The sequence below is a fragment of the Ursus arctos genome, unplaced genomic scaffold (assembly GCF_023065955.2).
Source record: "Ursus arctos isolate Adak ecotype North America unplaced genomic scaffold, UrsArc2.0 scaffold_17, whole genome shotgun sequence".
Taxonomy (NCBI): Eukaryota; Metazoa; Chordata; class Mammalia; order Carnivora; family Ursidae; genus Ursus; species Ursus arctos.
Window position 1 is genome coordinate 38,623,012 of NW_026622841.1, and position 21,122 is coordinate 38,644,133.

The 21,122-nt window shown below is 34.8% G+C and overlaps 1 protein-coding gene across 7 annotated transcripts in view; it reads right to left on the reverse strand.

The window, feature by feature from the left end:
• Nucleotides 1-21,122, reverse strand: part of RNF138 (ring finger protein 138) — a 44,748-nt gene that overhangs the window by 13,204 nt on the left and 10,422 nt on the right. For 6 of the 7 annotated variants that reach the window (XM_057313158.1, XM_026496152.4, XM_057313156.1 and 3 more), the window contains exons 3-7: nt 16,591-16,756; nt 15,273-15,388; nt 3,817-3,873; nt 2,669-2,780; nt 1,028-1,135 (exon numbers count right to left, since the gene is read on the reverse strand). In XM_057313158.1, the coding sequence (XP_057169141.1) occupies nt 1,028-1,135; nt 2,669-2,780; nt 3,817-3,873; nt 15,273-15,388; nt 16,591-16,756 (559 nt within the window). The remainder of the gene's footprint in view (nt 1-1,027; nt 1,136-2,668; nt 2,781-3,816; nt 3,874-15,272; nt 15,389-16,590; nt 16,757-21,122) is intronic. The other variant, XM_044382909.3, reaches the window with a different exon arrangement.

The window sequence follows — 21,122 nt, forward strand, 5'->3', positions numbered from 1 at the left end:
ATTCCACAAAATAAAAAAACACTTATCAATAATGACATAATTTCAACCCTGGAGAGAGCAGAGAAATATGTAAATTCTGTTCAAGCCATTGTCAGAACTGCACATGCCTGTGCTTACCTAAACTGGAAAGTAAGTATCAGCCATTCTGTCAGGATTAGTATTGAATTAGATATGGTTCTAATTCACTGCAGTTGAATAAAATGTAATTTCACAATAAAAGAAAAGCTATCTAATTTCTTTAAAAAATTATCATGACACATTTGGGAGGTAGAAAGTAAGCCCATGTTTTGCTTTAGGGATTTGTTTTTATATTATATAACTTCCCTCATGCCCTGTTAAAGCCATCATCTAAGACCAGAATCTACTCAACCTGGCTTTATTTAATAATTAAGCTCCCTCGTTTTTAAAAAGAATGTGTCTCAGGGTGCCTGGGTGGCACAGTCAGTTGGGTGTCTTCCTTTGGTCAGTCCTGGGGTCAAGCCCCATGGAGGGCTCCCTGTTCAGCAGGGAGCCTGCTTCTCCCTCTCATTCTGTCCCTCCGCCACCTCGTGACCTCTCTCACTCTTCCATTCACTCTCTCAAATAAAATCTTTAAAAACAAAAAAATAAAACAGAATAAAAATAAAAAGAATGTGTCTCATATGTAGCTTTGAGAAATCTATTATAATAAACAACTTATACTACATGAGAAATACATTCTCCTTCATCTGTTGTACCAGTTTTACTTCTCTAAGCAGGTACAATTATCCCTTAAATCTAGACAGTTTTCACATAAATCATTTTGTCAATCTGGGGGTTTGCTCTTCTTCTATTAATTATCTCTCTAGAACAGGAGGTGAAGAGCAAATTCAACTTTTACCATTTCCACAAACCAAAGTTCATCTGTATTATTCTAAAAACAGAACCTGCTCTATAACCAACCAGTATGATACATCAGCTTGTCTCAAAACTCAAGTCTAGATTGAAAAAGTTAATTTAACCTGAATATTTACAGGGTATTTTCTTAAGCTTAAAGAATTTCACTTACCACAAATTCTCCATAATCAAACTGATGTCTTTGATTTAGATGACTAACGAAATTTCTAGTAATCTGGCTAGGATCTCCCCAAGGAAGAGACACACAAATAGGACATGTCTATGAGAAACAGAATGTTTTAAATATAAAATAATGAAAATATCCAAACATACTAATTAAGTATTAAAACAACACAAGCTTATGTTACTGAAAATGTCTACATGAAAACCATTTCTAAGGTCCAAATTTCAAGACAAGATCATTTCCTGACCAAACTACGTCAGAAAAATTATAATAATCTAACACAACACAATAAAAAGAGATATACATTCTATTATTTATATCTCCGACCACACAACTGTTTGAACAGAAACATCACACTCAACCGTTAATAATACCAATCATAGTTGCTATCATTAACTAGTATGTAATCTCATTTGAGCCACAACTAACGATAATTATTATTAGTTTACTTTTATTTATAAGTAAAATAAAAGTGAAGTAAACTTTAAATCATATCCTTAAGGTTTTAAATAAAGGACACGCTAAGAAGTGAATGGATGACACCCTCAAATCAAATAAGAAACAATTTTTGGTAACTGGACTCTAGCCAAAGTTTGTGCTGTGTTGCAGGAACAAAAATTTGCCAATGCAATATAAAACAAATGAAATCTCTTAAATGTGAGATTTTTCCTGGAGAGATCTTTGGCAATTGTATTTTATTTAACAGTAACTGACCGTCCCCCTAATGAGCAGAGTAGGTGGTGTGTCTCCCTTAGTACTATGTGAGAGTTTAAGGGCAGCCTCAGTAGTTACTGAGGCATCTTCTTTCCCAACTTTTTCTAGCACAACCAACTAAAACTGCTTAGAAGTACCTATAATCCTTATTTTATTTATAAAATTTTCCTTCTACTCTTATTTCTGAAGAAAATATTTATATATCAAAATGTACAGCTGAAAAGGAAGTATCTCTTCCAGCTCAGTTTCTCCTGTACCATCCACAGTTGAAATCACTTACCTGTGTAACTCATGTTCCAAAAGAGGACTTGTAGGACCATTAACACAATGCTGGAATCCCGCACTCCACTCTGTCTCCCTCATTCATCAAAAAGGTCTCACCCCTTTCTTACACAGCCTCAAAATGGCATCAAAAAGATATGTACGCATCAAAAAGAAAGTATGATTCTTTTCCTTCCATGCTTTATGCATTCATATACTAGATTCTGCAAGGATACAATTAAAAATACCTACTGACTTTATTCTTATTTTTAAGTGCTTTCACCTGCAGCAGATCCATCAGACCAGATCCAGTTGCCTGCATCATATAGACTAAGAAACTGAGAGGCCCCGACAGAGGTTGGGTCTGCCACTCCTCAAATGAAAATCCCCAGTTCACCTTTCATGACTTCATTCTCCTCCAGGCTGTTCTCCTACATTAGCCTTACAATAAGGATCTCCCTTTCTATAAGTGAGTTACTAGAATTTTAAATATCTCGTTTTGCTTCACAGTCATCAATTTCTAGTTGACAAAAATCTACCTTAATGATAATGCCCCATCCAAATTTAAATCAACTACTTTCCCTTATACACATGAAATGAAATAAATGGAACAGCATATTTAAGCAGAGGACTGTCTTAAACATAGGTACTTACCACAGGAACTATCTGAAATAGGTGATTACTGTTACAGTGATCCAGTAAACGCTGTCTGGTAAAATTTGATTCTTGACACAAGGGACACTTAAAGGTAGGATGCCCAGAAGAACTATAAAATAATTTTAAATGAAATGTACTTAAGGTGAAATCATAACATAAAAATGACACTTTTCTATTATTTGACCAATTATTTTAAGTGTCTTTTTTTTTTTAAAAGTATACTTATTATTCAAAGATTCCCTCATTTTGAAAAAACTATTTTCAGGAAGTGATCTACAACAGATGTTCCCAAACAATCTCAGTTTACAGTACCCTTAAAATATTTCAGTACATTTTTTCATGGTGCCTTTGGCCTAAACAAAAACAACAAACCTAGCTGCCCCATGTATTAAGCAGTTACATCCAAACAAGTTAAATTTAGTCATTTGTGTAAGGCCAACAGATTTCTCTATAACTTCCTTGAAAGTTGTAAATACCCTGTGCTGTCTCATATCTAGGAACTCAAAACTTTTAAAAAGATTCCCATCAAGGTCAGATCTTTAGTCTATCCCAGTCTCTAGGAATCTAACATACAAAATTCATAGGAAAAGTGAAAAACAAAATGATCAATCATCAGAATGATTGACGTTTCCAAAACATTTTGAGGATCATGCATCCCTGAAGTTTAATACCTCGGAATTTCGGCAAGGGACAGTTTAATACTGACATCTCTACCTAAATTATACATGGAAGAAACCTGACCACAGTGAAAAAAGAGATCTAAACTATTCTAATTTAATGTGATCTGTAAAAGCATCTGCAGCATTTATTTCTTAATTGCTAATCTAGCATTATGTCTGATGATTTCACTGAATAAAAAAATTTTAATTAGGGGCGCCTGGGTGGCACAGCGGTTAAGCGTCTGCCTTCGGCTCAGGGCGTGATCCTGGCGTTGTGGGATCGAGCCCCACATCAGGCTCTTCCGCTATGAGCCTGCTTCTTCCTCTCCCACTCCCCCTGCTTGTGTTCCCTCTCTCGCTGGCTATCTCTATCTCTGTCGAATGAATAAATAAATAAAATCTTTAAAAAAAAAAAATTTAATTAAAAAATCTATTATAAAGTGACAGATATTATGTACTAAAGTAGCAAAATTTTCAAAAGCTTACCTTGTATTCTCTTGATAAGTTTCTGTGTTATCAGATGTAGATGTTTCACTCCTATTACTTGAGAAGCATAGAAGGGGAAAAGTTAATACCTCAAGTAAGAAAGCATATTACAGATTCATTAACTTGAATTGCTAATGAAATGACTAGTCTGAATTTGTTTTAAAAGCCTGAACTTCAGGATGCCTGGGTGGCTCAGTCCGTTGAGCATCCCAACTCTTGATACTGGCTAAGGTCATGATCTCAGGGTTGTGAGATCAAGCCCCATGTAGGCTCTGTGCTGGACACTGACCCTGCTTGAGATTCTCTCCTTCCCCTCTGCCCCTCCCCGACTTGCACATGCATGCCCTCCTCACCCCAAAAAATAAATAAAGGCCTGAACTTCAAATAGTTCTGAACTGTGAAATAATTATAGCATTATATTTTAAATAAATTCTGGAAAGAAAACTGCTTATTAAATCTTTATTTACATCCTTTAAAATTAACTTATGCAGTTACAAATATATAGAAAATATAGAATTTTGCAGAATTATCTTAAATCCCTAGCATGATAATATTTCCCCAGATTCTTCAGACTTTCAAAGAGACTCTTCTACCTAGACTACCTAGTTTTTGAAAGTTGGGGTAGAAGCAAGAATCTGTGAACTTTTGACTTGTAACTAGAATATGGTTTAAAGTTGCGGCCTTCAAAGTAGAGTAGGTTTAAGAAAATATTTAAATGTTCATTATGTTCGTATTTTCCAAAAAGGAACTAGGCTTTCCAACATTTAATATACAGAACAATCTGACATCCTCAATGGGACCCTGTGCTGGAGCCATATGTCATATGCAGTATTAGAGAAATCCAGAGGGAAGAGTGGTTATATTCCAAATGGGGACTGTCACTTACGCATTACAGAATTTCATCAAAGTGGTCAATTTTACAGAAACAAGGCCTTTCAACAGCAGAAACATTAACAGAAATGAGACACGCAGTGACCAAAAAACTGTACCATACAGAGGTCTGCTCTTATATCTCAATATCAGAATTAAAAGAGTTGTTAAATCTAGAAAAAAGCTTATTCATTTTTCTTTTATAAAAAAACAAGCATTACTATACCAGCTGGCTAACAGATGTTCTTTTCTTTTTGAATTTCCTTTTTTGATTTGTTTTTCATAATAAAGCTACATACAACAAGGTTGTATTTGGTGTAGACACCCTCCCAATGACAGTTCCTTCTATGAAGATAACCATGTTAGCTTTCCACACACATCTATCCTATGCTGAGCCAGCAAGCAACCTTCCCAGTTTTCACACCCAAAGAGAAGACTAGTAAACCACTATTTTCTGCACCTTTCCAGCAGATACTAATCTGTCTCTTCAGGCAAAGGTGACATTTTAACAATGTGAAGACTAAACACCTTTTTAAAATAAACTCAAACTATGGAGACTGCATTTATTAAAGAGATGTTATGTATTTGTCACCAAAAACAGTATGTGTCACCTATTTTTTAAAAATCTTGTATCTATATTTTTAAACTTCGTAACAGATTTTTCTAATTGGTTTTAAAGTCTTACAAATAAGAGTACCTGGCTTGCTCAGTTGGTACAGAATGCGACTCTTAATCTCAGGGTCGTGAGTTCAAGCCCCACAATGGGCGCTGAGCTTACTTAAAAAAATTAAAATAAAAAACAAATAAAATCTTCCAAATAAATATAATCACTGGTTTTGAATGTGCCCTTTAAAAACACTGTACAACTTCTGATTGGTTTATAAGAACAACTATAACATCATTAGGGAAGATGAAAATTTCAATAAAAGCCCTTTTGACATTTAGTGGATGGAACTGAAAATTTTAGGACGCTCAACCTATGACATACTTCTACCATTTGGATCTATAACTTCTGCATGGTAGGTATCTTTTTTTGGCCATGACAGTCAGCAAAATCAAGTATCAAACTAAACAGAATTTAGTTCCAAATCTTTGATTATGTCACAGTGTTAAACTAAGATTTAAAAAAATTTCAGGGGAGCACCTGGATGGCTCAGTCAGTTAAGCGTCCGACTCTTGATTTTGGCTCAGGTCATGACCTTAGCGTTGTGAGACTGAGCCCTGTAACAGGCTCTGCGCTCAGCTGAGAGTCTGCCTGACATCCTCTCCCTCTCCCTCTCCCTCTCCCCCCCAACTCATGCACGTATGTGCATGCTCTCTCTCTCTAAAATAAGTAAATCTTTAAAAAAAGATTCTAGAAAGTATAGTCAACAATATTGGTTTTAGTAAAAGTATTACTAAAACTTTAATAAAAAATGTTTCGTTAAGCAGAGCAAAATTTATTTTTAAAGTAATGATTTCAGGGGTGCCCGGGTGGCACAGCGGTTAAGCCTCTGCCTTTGGCTCAGGGCGTGATCCCGGCGTTATGGGATCGAGCCCCGCATCAGGCTCCTCTGCTATGAGCCTGCTTCTTCCTCTCCCACTCCCCCTGCTTGTGTTCCCTCTCTCGCTGGCTGTCTCTATCTCTGTCAAATAAATAAATAAAATCTTTTAAAAAAATAAAAATAAAAATAAAGTAAGGATTTCATCTTTAGCTCACTCCAATTTTGCATCCTTTAAATGTACATAAAGTATTAGTATTATAAAATACATGCATAGTGTTTATTTTATTTTTATTTATTTTAAGATCTATTTATTTTAGAGAGATAGAGAGATGAGAGGGAGACAGGGAGAGGGAGCAAAGGGAGAGAGGCAGAGAGAGAGCAGCAGACTCCCTGCTGAGCACAGAGCCTGATGCAGAGCTGGATCTCACAACCCTGAGACCATGACGTGAGCTGAAACCAAGAGTCAGACACTTAACCAACTGAGCCACCCAGGTGCCCTACACACATAGTTTTTAAATAAACATACATATACTATGAATGCACGCTTGATTTTTTTCACTGATGGGGTATACGATCACAAAAGTGATTTAAAACATTTTAATATCAAATTTAATGCCCTTTTCAAATGCTTTCTCCTTTCCCTCTCCCATTACAGTTCTCTATTTTCCATTATAACTGTCATTATCATCATTCCAGCCCTTCCTAATCATCCTGTACCATGTCTGGGTTCAACAACAGAAAATCTATTACTGGCACCATATTATCAATTAAAATTTTTAAAAGATCACTTCATTTGATACGAAAAAAACATTCAATAAAATTCAACCTCCATAATGGAAACAAAAACAAAAAAATCTTCATCATTCACAATGCTTTTAAAAATATAAATGCCTACACTTAAGTATCAGAATATCTGGGAGTGGTGTCAAATGTATGTAATTTTTAATTCCATAAAAGATTCCTATTTGAACAGAACCATATAATGGGGAAATCTTAAATTCAGTGGGAAATCTTAAATTCAGTGTGATATCATTATGACACAGATAAAAAATACCTATGTTAAAAAACTACAGTAAACATAATATTTAACAGTAAAATTTTAGATGCATTCCCACTTAAAATCAAGAACAAGAAAAAGGTATCTGCTATTTAATATTGGACAGAGATCCTAGTTAATGCAATAAGTTATGACACGAAGCACTAAGAAATAAAATTACATTAAAAAAAAAAATTTTCCACATTATAAGTCTAAAAGAATCTACAGGTAAATTATTTGGAACTATCTGAACTAGTAAGTGAACAGGTGCTAAATACAACCTTAACGTAAAAACCTGTACTATTCCTACTCACTAGTAATAATCACTTAGATTACAAAACAGGAAAAAAGATCCGTCTGTATAGCAACAAAAGTTCAACTAGGAAAAGATACAACAAAACATATTTACATATGCTCTAAATGGAATTCTTTAAGCACATTTTTTTAAAAATGCTCTTTTAAAAAAAGAGATGGGGCACCTGGGTGCCTCAGGTGATTAAACTTCTGCCTTCAGCTCAGGTCATGATCTCCTCAGGGTCCTGGGATGGAGCCCCATGGCGGGCTCCCTGACTTTCCCTCTCCCTCTGCGCCACACGCCCACTCATGCCCTCTTTCTCTCTCTCAAATGAATAAAAAAAATGTTTTTTAAAAAACTGGGAGGGGGCACTTGCGTTGGCTCAGTTGTTAAGCATCTGCCTTCAGCTCAGGTCATGGGCACCGCATCAGGCTCCCTGCTCAGCGGGGAACCTGCTTCTCCCTCTCCAAGCTGCCTCTCCCTCTCCAGCTCCCCCGTGCTTGTGTTCCCCTCTCACTATCTCTATCAGATAAATAAATAAAAATCTTAAAAAAAAAAAATCACATAAAAAAAAATGGGGAAGAGAGCCTGTATTTCTAGGCGAGAAAAATCAGGATCATACGTCAATTCCCTCCAAATCTATGATTTTATTATAAATTCAACCTCTATAATGCTTCTGATTAAAATCTCTACAGAGATTTTCAGGAGAATCAAAAGTCTGATCTTAAATTTTATATGAATATCTAAGGGACAAGAACAGCAGGGACAATTTTAGAAGTAAATCAAAAAAGGAAACTTTCCTTATCTGACACTAAGACTTATTGTTAAAGCCACAGTAATTAAGATAGCCTGATATTAGAGAAATAAACAAATGAACCAACAGAACAGAACACAGAGATGTGTAGGACTCAAATGGCACTGTAAATCAATGAGAAAAAATTGACCCAACTAATGTACTGGGACAAATGGCTAATCACATGGGGAAAATTCTTCCTACCCCACATTATTCATCCGAAATAAATGCAAAAGGCAAAAGCTTTAAAATGTTAAAGAAGAAAATATCTTTTTTTATAAAAATTTTTTATTATGTTGTGTTAGTCACCATACATTGCATCCCAAGTTTTTGATGTAAATTTCCATGATTCATTAATTGCATATAACACCCAGTGCACCATGCAATACATGCCCTCCTTTAATACCCATCACCAGCCTATCCCGATCCCCAACCCCCCTCCCCTCTAAAGCCCTCAGTTTGTTTCCCGGGGTCCATAGTCTCTCATGGTTCTAAAGTAGAAAATATCTTATAACCTTGACATAGGAAAAGATTTCTCAAACATGACACAAAAAGCAAAAATCATAAAGAAAACAATTATATGTATACATATACAAATAAAAATATATTTTTGTATGTCAAAAGATACTAGAACAAGACTAGCGAAAAACTGAGCAATTTGCAATCAGGAAAAAAGAAAGCGAAATAGACAATAGTAGAAAAGCTTCTGCACAGCAAAGGAAACAATCAATAGAGTGAAAAGACAACCTATGGAATGGGAGAAAATATTTGTAAACTGTGTATCTGATAAAGGGTTAATCTCCAAAATATATAAGGAACTCCTACAACTTAATAGCAAAGAAACTACCAACCCAATTACAAAATGGGCTAAAAACCTTAATAATTCTCCAAAGATGATATACAAATGACCAACAGGTATATGGAAAGATGCTCAAGGTCACTAATCATCAGGGAAATGCAAATCAAAACCACAATGAGCTATCATCTCAGACGTTATGATAGCTATTATCAAAAGAACATAAGACAAGTATTAGTGAGGGTGTGGAAAAATTGGAACCTTTGTACGCTGTAAGTAGGAATGCGAAAATGGTACAAGACTTTGGAAAACAGTAGGGACATCCCCCCCCAAAAAACAAACAAAACTACCATGTGATTCAGCAATCTTACTTGTGGGTATTTATCCAAAACAACTGATATCAGGATCGTGAAGAAATATTAGCATTCCCATGTTCATTGTGGTGCTATTCATAAAAGCCAAGAGGCAGAAACAATCTTGTGAATGTATTAAACACAAAGATATGAATGGATAAAGAAAATGTGGTGTATATATACACAATTGATTATCCAGCCTTAAAAGGAAATCCTGCAAATGAATGAATCCTGCAAACGACAATAAGAATGAACCTTGAGAATGTTCTAAGTTCAATAAGCCAGTCACAGCACAAATACTGTATGGTTTCACTTATATGAAATATGAAATGCAAAACAGTCAAACTCACAGAATCAAAGAACAGAATGGTGGCTGTCACAGGCTAGGAGAGAGTGAAACGGGGAGTTACTAATCAACATGTATAAAACCTTAGTTATGCAAGATAGGTTCTAGAGATTTGCTGTACAACATTGTGACAACAGATAGGAATACTGTATTAAACACTTAAAAATCTGTTAAGAGGATAGCTAGCTAGCTCATGTTAAGTATCCTTTCCAAAATTAAAAAAAAAGGAAAGGGGCCCCTGGCTGGCTCAGTTGGAAGACTGTGCAACTCTTGATCTCAGGGCTGTGAGCCCCATGCTGAGAGTAGAGATTACTTAAAATAAAAACTTTTTTTAAAAAGGGAAGAAAAAAGAAAATTGTGCATGACTATGCCATTTAATGCTAAATTAAACTGTGATACTCCTTAAGGCAGTTTTCAAAATACTAAAGTATCTCATTTCTAGTCTTTTAAAAATATGAAGAAAAATCTCAAGGCCTATGCTTATGTGCTTTACAAAACAGCAAAAAAAAAAAAATTTAATTCTGAGTAAAAATATGTATATATATACTTGTAATGCATGGAATAAAAGGATTGGCATCTACAATATATAAAGAATGCTTATAAATAAGGAAAAGTCATTTTACCTAATGCTTGTACCAGATTCCTTAATAAAAAGTTATTTAGCAGGGCATCTGGGTGGCTCAGTTGGTTAAGCATCCAACTCTTGATTTCGGCTCAGGTCATGATCTCAGTGTCATGAGATCGAGCCCTGCATTGGGCTCCTCACTGGATGTGAAGCCTGCTTAAGATTCTTTCTCTCTCTCCCTCTCACTGTGCCCGCCTACCCCACGCCCAGTACACATGCTCTCTCTCAAAAAAAAAAAAAGTTATTTAGCCACTTAAAATGTTCAACATCTTGGAGAGAAATCTCTTAGGAACAACATAAGACTGCTTGTAACTTTCATTCTTTCAGTCTTTGTGAAGAGCTGTATTTGGACTAAACTATATGCACCTACTGATATCTACTGATTAATATCTACAAAGAGTCAAAATTAGTAAGAAAAGCCTACAACCAGACCAAACAATTTCCAAGGAAGATAAAATGTGTCTGGTATCTTAATGATTATATGTATCTTCCCTCCCTCTCCTTCTCTTCCTCACTTCTAGAGGCTAAAGAAAACAGCATACACTTTATATGTTAAAACCAGAATTTTATTGTTATCAACTAGAAATGGCCTTAAACAACTAGCACTGCTATATAATTATGACCAACTACCTCATACTAACACAATAATTTTGTTAAACATACTCTAACATTTATTACTTTATAGTAAATAGTTCTACCCTGAATGATTCGACTGAAACTAGTGGGCTAGTTCATCTTGGATTATTCAACTGGAAGTTAAACTGTTTATATATACAGAAAAGGGACTGTGTCTGTTTTACTCATCCCTGGATATGCTAGAACATGTACAGTGTGCCCAAGAGTTTAACAGTACAATAAATCTATGTTGAATTAATAAAATGATCTATGGATTTATTTTGAAATTTTTTTCACTGCTGAGATGGGTACATGCAAACACCACTTTAAGAATTTCCACAGCCATGGAGTTCAGAGTTTACATTATCCATTTGTACTTATGAGGGAATACTGTGAAATGTACTGAGAAAACACATGCTCTACTCCCAGGTAGTCCTTTGACTTTGCCACATAGAGGTCTTTAATAAAGCAATTAATTTTCATAAAATGCCACCAAATCCTTCTCAGCTATTAATTTTATGGCTCTGTTCTTAATCAGCAATATAAAATGTATCTGTTCTCCAGTTACTTGGCAAATAGTAAGGCCTTAAATTCTCCAAAATGAGCTGTTTATCAAAAGCTTAGCTGCTAGCAATAATCTTCATGGAGAACTGCATGAATATACAGATCCTCTCCATTCTACCACCACATCTAGATTAAGCCAGAATATCAGAAAAGCCCCTGGAAGAAAAGTTTTAACAACAATAAGGTATTATCATATGCTACGTTGAAGGAGGCCTTTAAATTACAGCCCTATGTACCTTGTTTTGTATTTACCACAGGGAAGATGACGTTTAACTGCATAGCTTCTTCTTTTGAGGATGCTTTGGGCAAAATCATTTCAGTATCATTTCTTTTAGTATCAGGAATAGCTGTGTTTTTCATTAGAAACTATTCTGTTTACAATATCATAGACAATGTTAATAACATAAGGGATGTTTTCTTCTTTGTACTAGCTACTTAGAAGCTATGAAACATAGTTGATAGGATTATTACAATATATTTGGCTACTAACTGAAATCTTTATATGCTGGGTATCTTCTGCCCCTCCAGATCTTCTCTCCTCCATTTTTCATCATGCTTTTTGTGTACTGAGAGACTAACCTGCATCAACAGGCTCCCCTCTCTGCTTCCCAGTTGGGTTCAGCCCAGCAGGCAATTGGGAGGGTAAAACAAGAGGAGAGTTAGGATATTTATTTCCCAGACTCCTTCCTAGCAAAACTGCCTCAGCTGGCTGCAATCCTCCCAACTGCCCTCTCTACAGAGCTTACTTTCTCCAAGTTCTGGTATCTACTTCCTCCCCTCCCCTGCTTTCAGCAGACCCAGAGTACATCACTCACTACTTATGATTTCCAGCTGCTCACATAGTGTACCCAACACCTTACTCTTTGAAAATAGGCCCTTTAATAAAATCTCCTCAAACTACCTAATTTGAGCATACTATCTGTCTCCTCCCAAGACCCTGACTATATTCTGGCTTCATATCTTCTATTTCCTACCATTAAAAAAACAAACAAACAAAATCATTTTCTTTTCCTTCACCAATTTCCTTACTAATAATTCATACACAAACCCAATTTTTCCATTACAATTAGAATTTTGCACAGGATATAAAAATGAGTAAGACCAAGAAGCCCATTCTAGACTTTAAAAAGAAAGACAGTTAACAAATAAATTATTAGAGGTCCTCATTGGAGAATAAAGAACAGTTGTACTAAAAGGAAGAAAGTCTAGAGGTCAGGGAAGATTTTACAGAGTGATTAACACTTGGTCTAAATCTTCAAAGAGAAGAAAAAGCCCACTGACTGGCAAAGTGTGGGTTGGGGTGGTGGGAAAGGGGACTACTACTGGTAAAAGTATGGAGGTGAGGGAATGATGAGAGTGATAAATAAAAACTACCATTTACCAAGCAAGGTACTATTCAATATGCTTTGCCTTTACTAACCTATTTATTGGCTCCCAACCCAATCAGATATTAAGAGTATTATTACCACACCCCTTTTTAAAACAGATGAGAAAACTGAGGTGCAGTTTCTTGCCAAAATCATATAATTAGTAAGTGACAGAGCCTGGGACCCAGGCAGTCTGACTCCAAGAGTTCATTTTTTTAAAGTTATTAACTTATACTGCTTCTCAAGGATGGCAAGAAAATGGCACAAATAATTCAACATAGCTAAGACATATGTTGCAATGATGGTTAGCCAAGAAAGAGAAAGGCTAAAAAAGGCAAGGCAAGTGCCAGATCAGAAAGGGCTTTAGAATAAAGAATTTTGTCTGATAAAACAGTTGTTGGATTTTAGATCCTGGAACCTCTTGAGAATCTCAACATTCTTTCTTCAAAAGAATGCACATACACAAAACATTTGGCAGTTTAGGTAGTTCACAGAGTCCTTACTGGCCCATGCAATTCAAGATGAGAAACACTGCTATGGGGTCATGTTAAGTCATGGACAAGGTACAAGGAGAAAGGTGTAAGGACAGGCAGAAAGAGATCAGAACTGCACTTGTGAAATATCACTTCGGCAACAGTATATAGGACAGGTTGGAGGAGGGCCACCAATAAAAAGACTATTGTAATAATTCAAGTGAGAGATGATGAAGGCTCGAGCTAGGGAAGTGACAATAGTGTTAGAAGAAAAGCACAGATGAGGGATACTGCTATCAGGAATCAAAGTGGATCTGAGAAGTAAGGGAGAAGGCAGCAAGACTTCTGAGAAGAAACTATGGTCCTTTAACAAGCAGTGATTACACAAATCATACATACCAGGAACTCTGCTAAGAACTGGAGATATAATATTAAACAAAACAAACACCACCTCATACTTAAGAATAATCTATTGGGTTAATAACAAATTGCTAAATAATTTCAATATAGCAGAAATACAATAATAAAGAAAGCACAGGGATGAAGGAAACTGAGGAGATTTTTTTTTCAATTACAAAATAGGAGTGACCCATTTCATCCAATGACACTAAGTCAAGTAAAATGAGAATCTAAAAGAATTTTGCAGACTAGGCAATCAGAAAATTACTAAAGACTAGAACAGTTTCATATGAGGAGTAGAGAAGCCTACAGTATGAGTGCTTAAGAGTGGTTAATTACTGAAAATTAGCAACACATGAAATGAAATGCTACTGAAATAAAATCTTAAGAGACTCTGCTTAACACAGTCTCCTGGGAGCCTTTCTATACTACTTTCAATACTGCCTTTCCTAATACAACTATGTGTGTACTTGCTAGTATTGAGTGTTTAAAAACTAAGCACTTCGGGGCGCCTGGGTGGCACAGCGGTTAAGAGTCTGCCTTCGGCTCAGGGTGTGATCCCGGCGTTGTGGGATCGAGCCCCACATCAGGCTCCTCCGCTATGAGCCTGCTTCTTCCTCTCCCACTCCCCCTGCTTGTGTTCCCTCTCTCGCTGGCTGTCTCTATCTCTGTTGAATAAATAAATAAAATATTTTAAAAATAAATAAAAATAAAAACTAAGCACTTCATCATCTAGGGATACATGCATAGGTGGTAATATTACAAAGAAAACCAAGGGAATGAATAACCTAAAAAAGAGGAGAGTGGTTACTTCTGGGAGTATGTGGTTCAAAAGGATATGGGCTCACAAGGAGATTCTAAGACCCTGAAGAATGTTCTGTTTTTTAATCTGGGTTATAGTGGATAACTGAATATTTGTTTTATCACTGTTTTAAAAATCATACATGATTTTGGTCATTACTCTGTGTAAAGTACATTTCATAAAAATGTTTAATATATATACATCGGAGACAATAAGATAAAGCAAACCAAAATCTAGTTTAAAAGAGGGGGGGACTAAAATAGAACTAAGAATTTAATAATACTTCTCAGCTAGCAAATAAAAAAAGATTTTAGTTGAAAGGGATTTTCTTTAGCTTTCAAGTAATTTCAGCTACAAAAGAAAACAGTCTTCAACTCTTTTTTATTCAAAGAAATGTAGAATTTTTTTAGAATTACTTTTAAATAACATAAACTTAAGTATATCATAAAGATGCTCTATCAGATGCAATCTTATAGGAGTTAAACAAGCTTGAAGACAAATGTTATAGATCAATTACTTGGCAAAATACTTTAAACACACATACATATCGAAAAATAAAAAACACCTTATCATATAGTTCCCCAAACAATTCCATTTCAACTATAAAAATTCTCTTTTTAAGAATAAATATTGCTTACCTGTTCCCTACTGAATCTTGAGAGATCTGAAAGTTTGGAATGATAGCGGAAACACCATATTCATCTTGATACTTCTTACAAGATTTGTAATGATGTCTCATGCGATAGAATTTAATCTGTAAATTATTGATCAAAATGTAATGTGACTTTAAATTTCAAATAGATGTCATAAGATTTGAGATACTGTCAACAGGAGAAAAGCAAGATAAACATAACCAACTAAATATTCCATTTAAACAAGTTTTTTTTTTAAGTAAATGATTTAATTCTTAAGTAGAAGCTGAAAATAAGTAATAAGTTTCTGTCCGTTAGATGCAGATGTGAACTCACTACAAAAAATACTAACAAATAATTTTATACTTGAAACTATGCTACTAATAACAGACAAAAAAAGTACATTAAAAGTAGTAATACGTTTGCCTTATGGTATTGGGTATTTCTTTATTCTTTATTGCAACCTGGCAGAGTGAGAAAGTGCTTTAAAAAAAATTAGGTTCCCAGGTTAACACCTGGAATATTTTTCAGTTTCTCACTGAGGAGTAGAGCCTGAATCTCTCAAGTGTATTTTCCGGCTTCACTTCATTGCTCTGTCAGTTAACACCTCCCTCAAAGAGATGGAAAAGCAGATCTGACTTGTGTGAATGCATGAAATAGCAACTGGTTTTGCTCACTGACTTTATTAGCTGTTTGAAAAAGTGGCTGCAATAAATCCATAAACACATGGATATACTCAAAGCCTAACCACCCCTCACTACCCTCTTCAAATGAATAGAATAAAATTCAGACTGGAGAATTAATGCCAGTTATTTGCCAACATCTGATTTTCTCACCTACTCCTTAAAAATTAATTAGTTTTCTGCAAAATAGTCTGTGATTTCTTAAACACATAAATACACGCATAAAGTGGGCAGCTAGAGAGTTCCCTGACTACATAAATCCATTTGGCCCATTTCTATGTATAAAATCTCAATAATGATGTTGCTACCATCACAATTTGTACCAGAATGGGGTTTAAATGAGTTAAATGCCAGTTTGTTCATTTAGTCCATTTAGTAGGTAATCAATGAGCAACTACTTTGAGAAAAATGCCATGCTAAAAATTATGACAAATTCACAGACTGTATCTTTCATTCTCTGTTCTCAATAAGTTTATGATCTATCAAGATTGATAATCAGGTTTTTTGGCCTTTTTACCCAATTTAAGTAACTTCTTTCTCTTCAAACCAGCACCTACCAAGAAAATTCAAACAGGAACTTGATTTTCAAAGTAGAGTAGAACCTTCATTTTCAAAGAAGAGCTACGCCACATTTACTCTACCTGTTTTGCACAGCATCTGCAGCTACCAGAAAACTTCCTCATGATATTTTCAAGGTCTAAGGCCCGTTCAGGACATGCTCTCTCTCTTCTAGTCACATTTCCACGACAGAGGGGACAATGTATTCCGCTTTCTCTCATTGCAGTCAGGAAACATTTTCTACAGAAACTAAACCAAACATTTGTGACGTGTTAACTACAGAAAAAAGACTCTTTTCATTTCTATGATTAAACACACTCAAGTGGTTATAGATATATATTCATGCTAAATGAGTCAGGCTATTCATATGCACATAAATTGCAGAATCTTAAATACTATACATGTATTTCTCAGAGTCTAAGGCTAATAACTGGACTAAATGGGAATATTAAAGAAACTACACTCAATCACGCTTTAAACTTTTTAATGTATGAAAAGTAAGTATTAATGCTACATAACATTGTCAGAGGAAGCATGGTACAAAGGAATGACTGGCTTATCCTGTGTCATTTAGTAGATCTTAGGCAACACATTGAGTGACACTGGATCTCCATTTCCTCCCCTTATAAAATGAAAGAGACCACATCAGCTTTTGTCTCAAACTGATGTACTTTGAGATATTCTACAAGATATGAATAGGTCTACCACCATACAGTGCACAAATCAATTTGGGAAATTCTAGGATAAACAAAGTTAAAGTTTTTCTGCTAAGAAAAACGTTAAGTATTACCAAACTTATGTTGTCAGGAAATATGAAAATTTCCCACAACAGTGTGCAATGGAACAGAATTTGAGAAATATTTGTACTGTATGGTGACTAACATAATATAATAAAAAAGTATTATAAAAATAAATAAATAAACAACAACAAGAAAAAAAGAGAGAAATATTTAAGGACGCTTCCAGCTCTAAACTTATCTCTAAACGTTCTAATTAGAACCAAACTCACTAAAACCTTTATTTCTTCCCTCCTAACCCAAACAAATACCAAACTTGATTATTTTGCTTTAAAAAAAAAAAAACTAGATAAATCATAGCCATCTGCATCTGGGGTCCAGAGTACATATAAATTTAATCCAATCTCCTCTAAATGCAAATATTCAATCTTCCTCCTCTAACAAAAATTGAGAGCAAATAGTGTAATAATAGATCATAGAAAAATGAGTTTCCTAACTATGTAGCATTGAACAAGCCACTTTTCCCCACTACAGTCTCCTCATCCATAAAATACCTATAGCTGAAACAATTGTTCAAGGGATTAAAATAGATAATACAGTAAAATGCTTATCACAGTATTTGACAGTTACAAAGTGCTCCATAAATAGTAGCTAATACCACTAACACAGCATTTGATATGATTACCAAGACCACAAATTAAAATATTATAATCATAGTAAAAAAAAAATTCATCAAGAAAATGCAAAGTAAAAACGGCTGAGATATCATCTTTCAGCTGTCAAACTAAAAACTAGTTTTAAAAATAATAACCAGTGTTAGAAAAGATATAAAGAAATGAGTACTCTACATTTCTGAGTAACAATTTGTTAGTACTTATCAAAATCCTTAAAGAGAGGGCATCCCAAAAGTCTGAGTGCCACTTGAGCTTTAATAATTTCGGAAAGTATAAAAACTACAAAGTTACAAAACCATCATTTGTAAGTTCAATTATTAAAAACTGAAATTTAATTGTCTATATATTTTGTAAATTTTGAATAATAAATTTTTAACTTAAATTCTTTTAGTCAGTGTTTGCATTCTGTAATCAAAGGGACTGTAAAAGAGGGGGAAAAAAAAGAAGGATGAGTCAGAAAAAAACCAAAGAGCAAGACCAACTGGAGCAATAATTTAGACCATGAAAAGGTCTGCACTAAGGCAGGGGTAGGAGAAACAGAGGATCTCTATTTCACAGACACAGTTCTCAGTTTGACTGTGTATAAAGGGAACTTCCTATGTTAACAAAATCAACAGAATGTTATGACAATTACTTGTGGGATGATAAGAAAGATAATCACTTCTAACCTAGAAGACTGAGTACAAGGCAACTGGATTAATCAAGTTAAGAAATATTGGAAGAGTTGGTTTGACAAACGAAAGATGGGTGCAAGTTCAAAGTACCTACAAAAATCTTAATGCATGATATCCAGTAAACAACTGGAAATACGGATCTGGAAATTAGGGAGAAAAATATGGAGAGCAGTTGAAGTGCAAAGAGCACTAAAGAAACAATCTAGAGAAACATAAACATTTAAAGGAGTATTCAGAGAGGAAGAGCCAAAGAAAAAGGAGAAAAGCTAAGTAGTATTAGAGAAACCAAGTCTAATAAGCTACCAAAGAGAAATAATAAAAAGATGAAAGTAAAACTGTCACCAAACTATTAAGCTAAACTTTCCTCTTTAAATAAAAAATCGAAAACTGTCAACAAAGTTCATACCAGCAAAATTCATCACAAAGAGATAATCATGCATAAAAATGATACTTGAGTGAAAGAAATGAAGTAGAACACTATTAGAAGGTAAATTAGTCAATTATGTTGGCTAATTTAACAATTATTTATAAATAAAGCATAAACATAGAGTAGTAAAGGATCTTGAACAACTAAGATGCCCAAGTGAATGCTGTGTTTAGAGGGAGGAGATAACATAAAGCAAAATTTCAAAGCCCACTTGCTGATTAACTAAAATAGTAAAAATGTGGTAACACCACATACCAACCAGAATGACTAAAATGAAAAAGGTGGAAAATACGAAGTGTTGAGGAGGATGTGGCCAACCTAAACTCCCATTTGATCTATGAGAATGCAAATTGATACAACCATTTGGAAAACTGACAGTATCCACTATAACCCAGTAATTCTATTCCAAAGTTTATACCCAAAATAACTGCATATATGATCAGAAGAAATTTCTAAGAAGTTCACAGCCACACTGCTGGTAATAGCCAAAAGCTGAAAATTATACAAATAAATGTCCATCAACAGAAGAATGAATAAGTTCTAGCATATTCATAAAATGAAAACTATAAGATACTGTAATGAGAATGAAAATGGATGAATACAAAGCCAGATGTAAAAGAGTACAACTATATGATTCTATTTTTATAAAGTACAAAACATGCTTAAAGTTGAATGAATTTTTACTAAAAAGTAGAAACAAATACAGTAATTTCTATTTACGACTTTCAAAAATATTGGCAATGGCTATAAAAACAAGACTTAAAGGCATAAAATATAGAAAAGCAAGAAATAAAAATCAGTTTAGAAGACAAAACTGTTTCGTTAGAAAATACTCAATTAGCCCCCACAATTACAACATATAACAGCTGTAAAATACAAACTCTCCAAATAATAATTACATTACTAAAGATTATTGACAGTTTCAAAAAATGAAAAATATTCATATAAAAAACTAAAAAAAAGTAATGAGGTTTAAAATTAGCTTAGGACTTTATTCAAAATGTAGACATAAATGAAGAAACAAAAATTTCTAGTGGAAATACACATAATAAAGTAATAAAGGCAAAATAAGGCTTTATTAAATAGATACTGAAACATCCTAAAGACTGGCAAGAATATATCTTAAAAAGCAAAAATGATTGGGGTTCCTGCTGGATCAATCGGTAGAGCACATGACTCGATCTCAGGTTGTGAGTTCAAGCCTCATGTATGGCATAGAATTTACTTAAAAATTTTTTAAACTGTTTTAAAGCAAAAACGATTAATAAAGGTGCAATAAGTGATTTAATGGAGGAAAAGACAGACTTCAATAAATGATGCCAGAGCCACTAGACATCCATAGGCACAAAAATGAATCTTAATCTAAGTCTGCCACCTTATACAAAAATTAACTTGAAACAGGTCAGACTGTAGTAAACTGGGAAACTGCCATACAAAGATACATTCCATTTCCAATGCTCAGAACAACAGAACCTTATTTTACAACAGCTCTGATTAAAACTAAGGATTTGGGGATGGGGAAATTAGCTGGGCTTATCCAGATGGGTCCTAAATGCCATTACAAGTGTCTCTGCAAGAGAGACACAGACACACGGGAGAAGGCCATGTTCAGATGAAAGGAGAGATTAGCATGGTGTGACCGCCAGGGCCTCAGGAGGCCTTTGCCACACCTTGATTTGCGCCCAATGAAATTAGTTTCAGACTTCTACCCTCCAGAACTATGAGAAAATAAATTTCTGGAGACGCCTGGGTGGCTCAGTCAGTTAAGGTCTGCCTTCGGCTCAGGTCATGATCCCAGGGTCCTGGGATTGAGTCCCACATCAGCCTCCTCACTCAGCGGGGAACCTGCTTCTCCCTCTGCCCGAGGATCCCCCTGCTTGTACTCTCCCTCTCTCCCCTCTGGCAAATAAATAAATAATATCTTTAAAAAAAAAAAAAAGAAGAGAAAAGAAAATAAATTTGTTATTATAAGCCACCAAGGTTGTGGTAATTTGTTACAGCAGGCCTAGAAAACTAATACACAGAGTTAAACATGAAACTACAAAACTTTTAGGAAAAAAACAGGAGAAAATATTCACAATACAGAGCTACACAGAGTTAGAT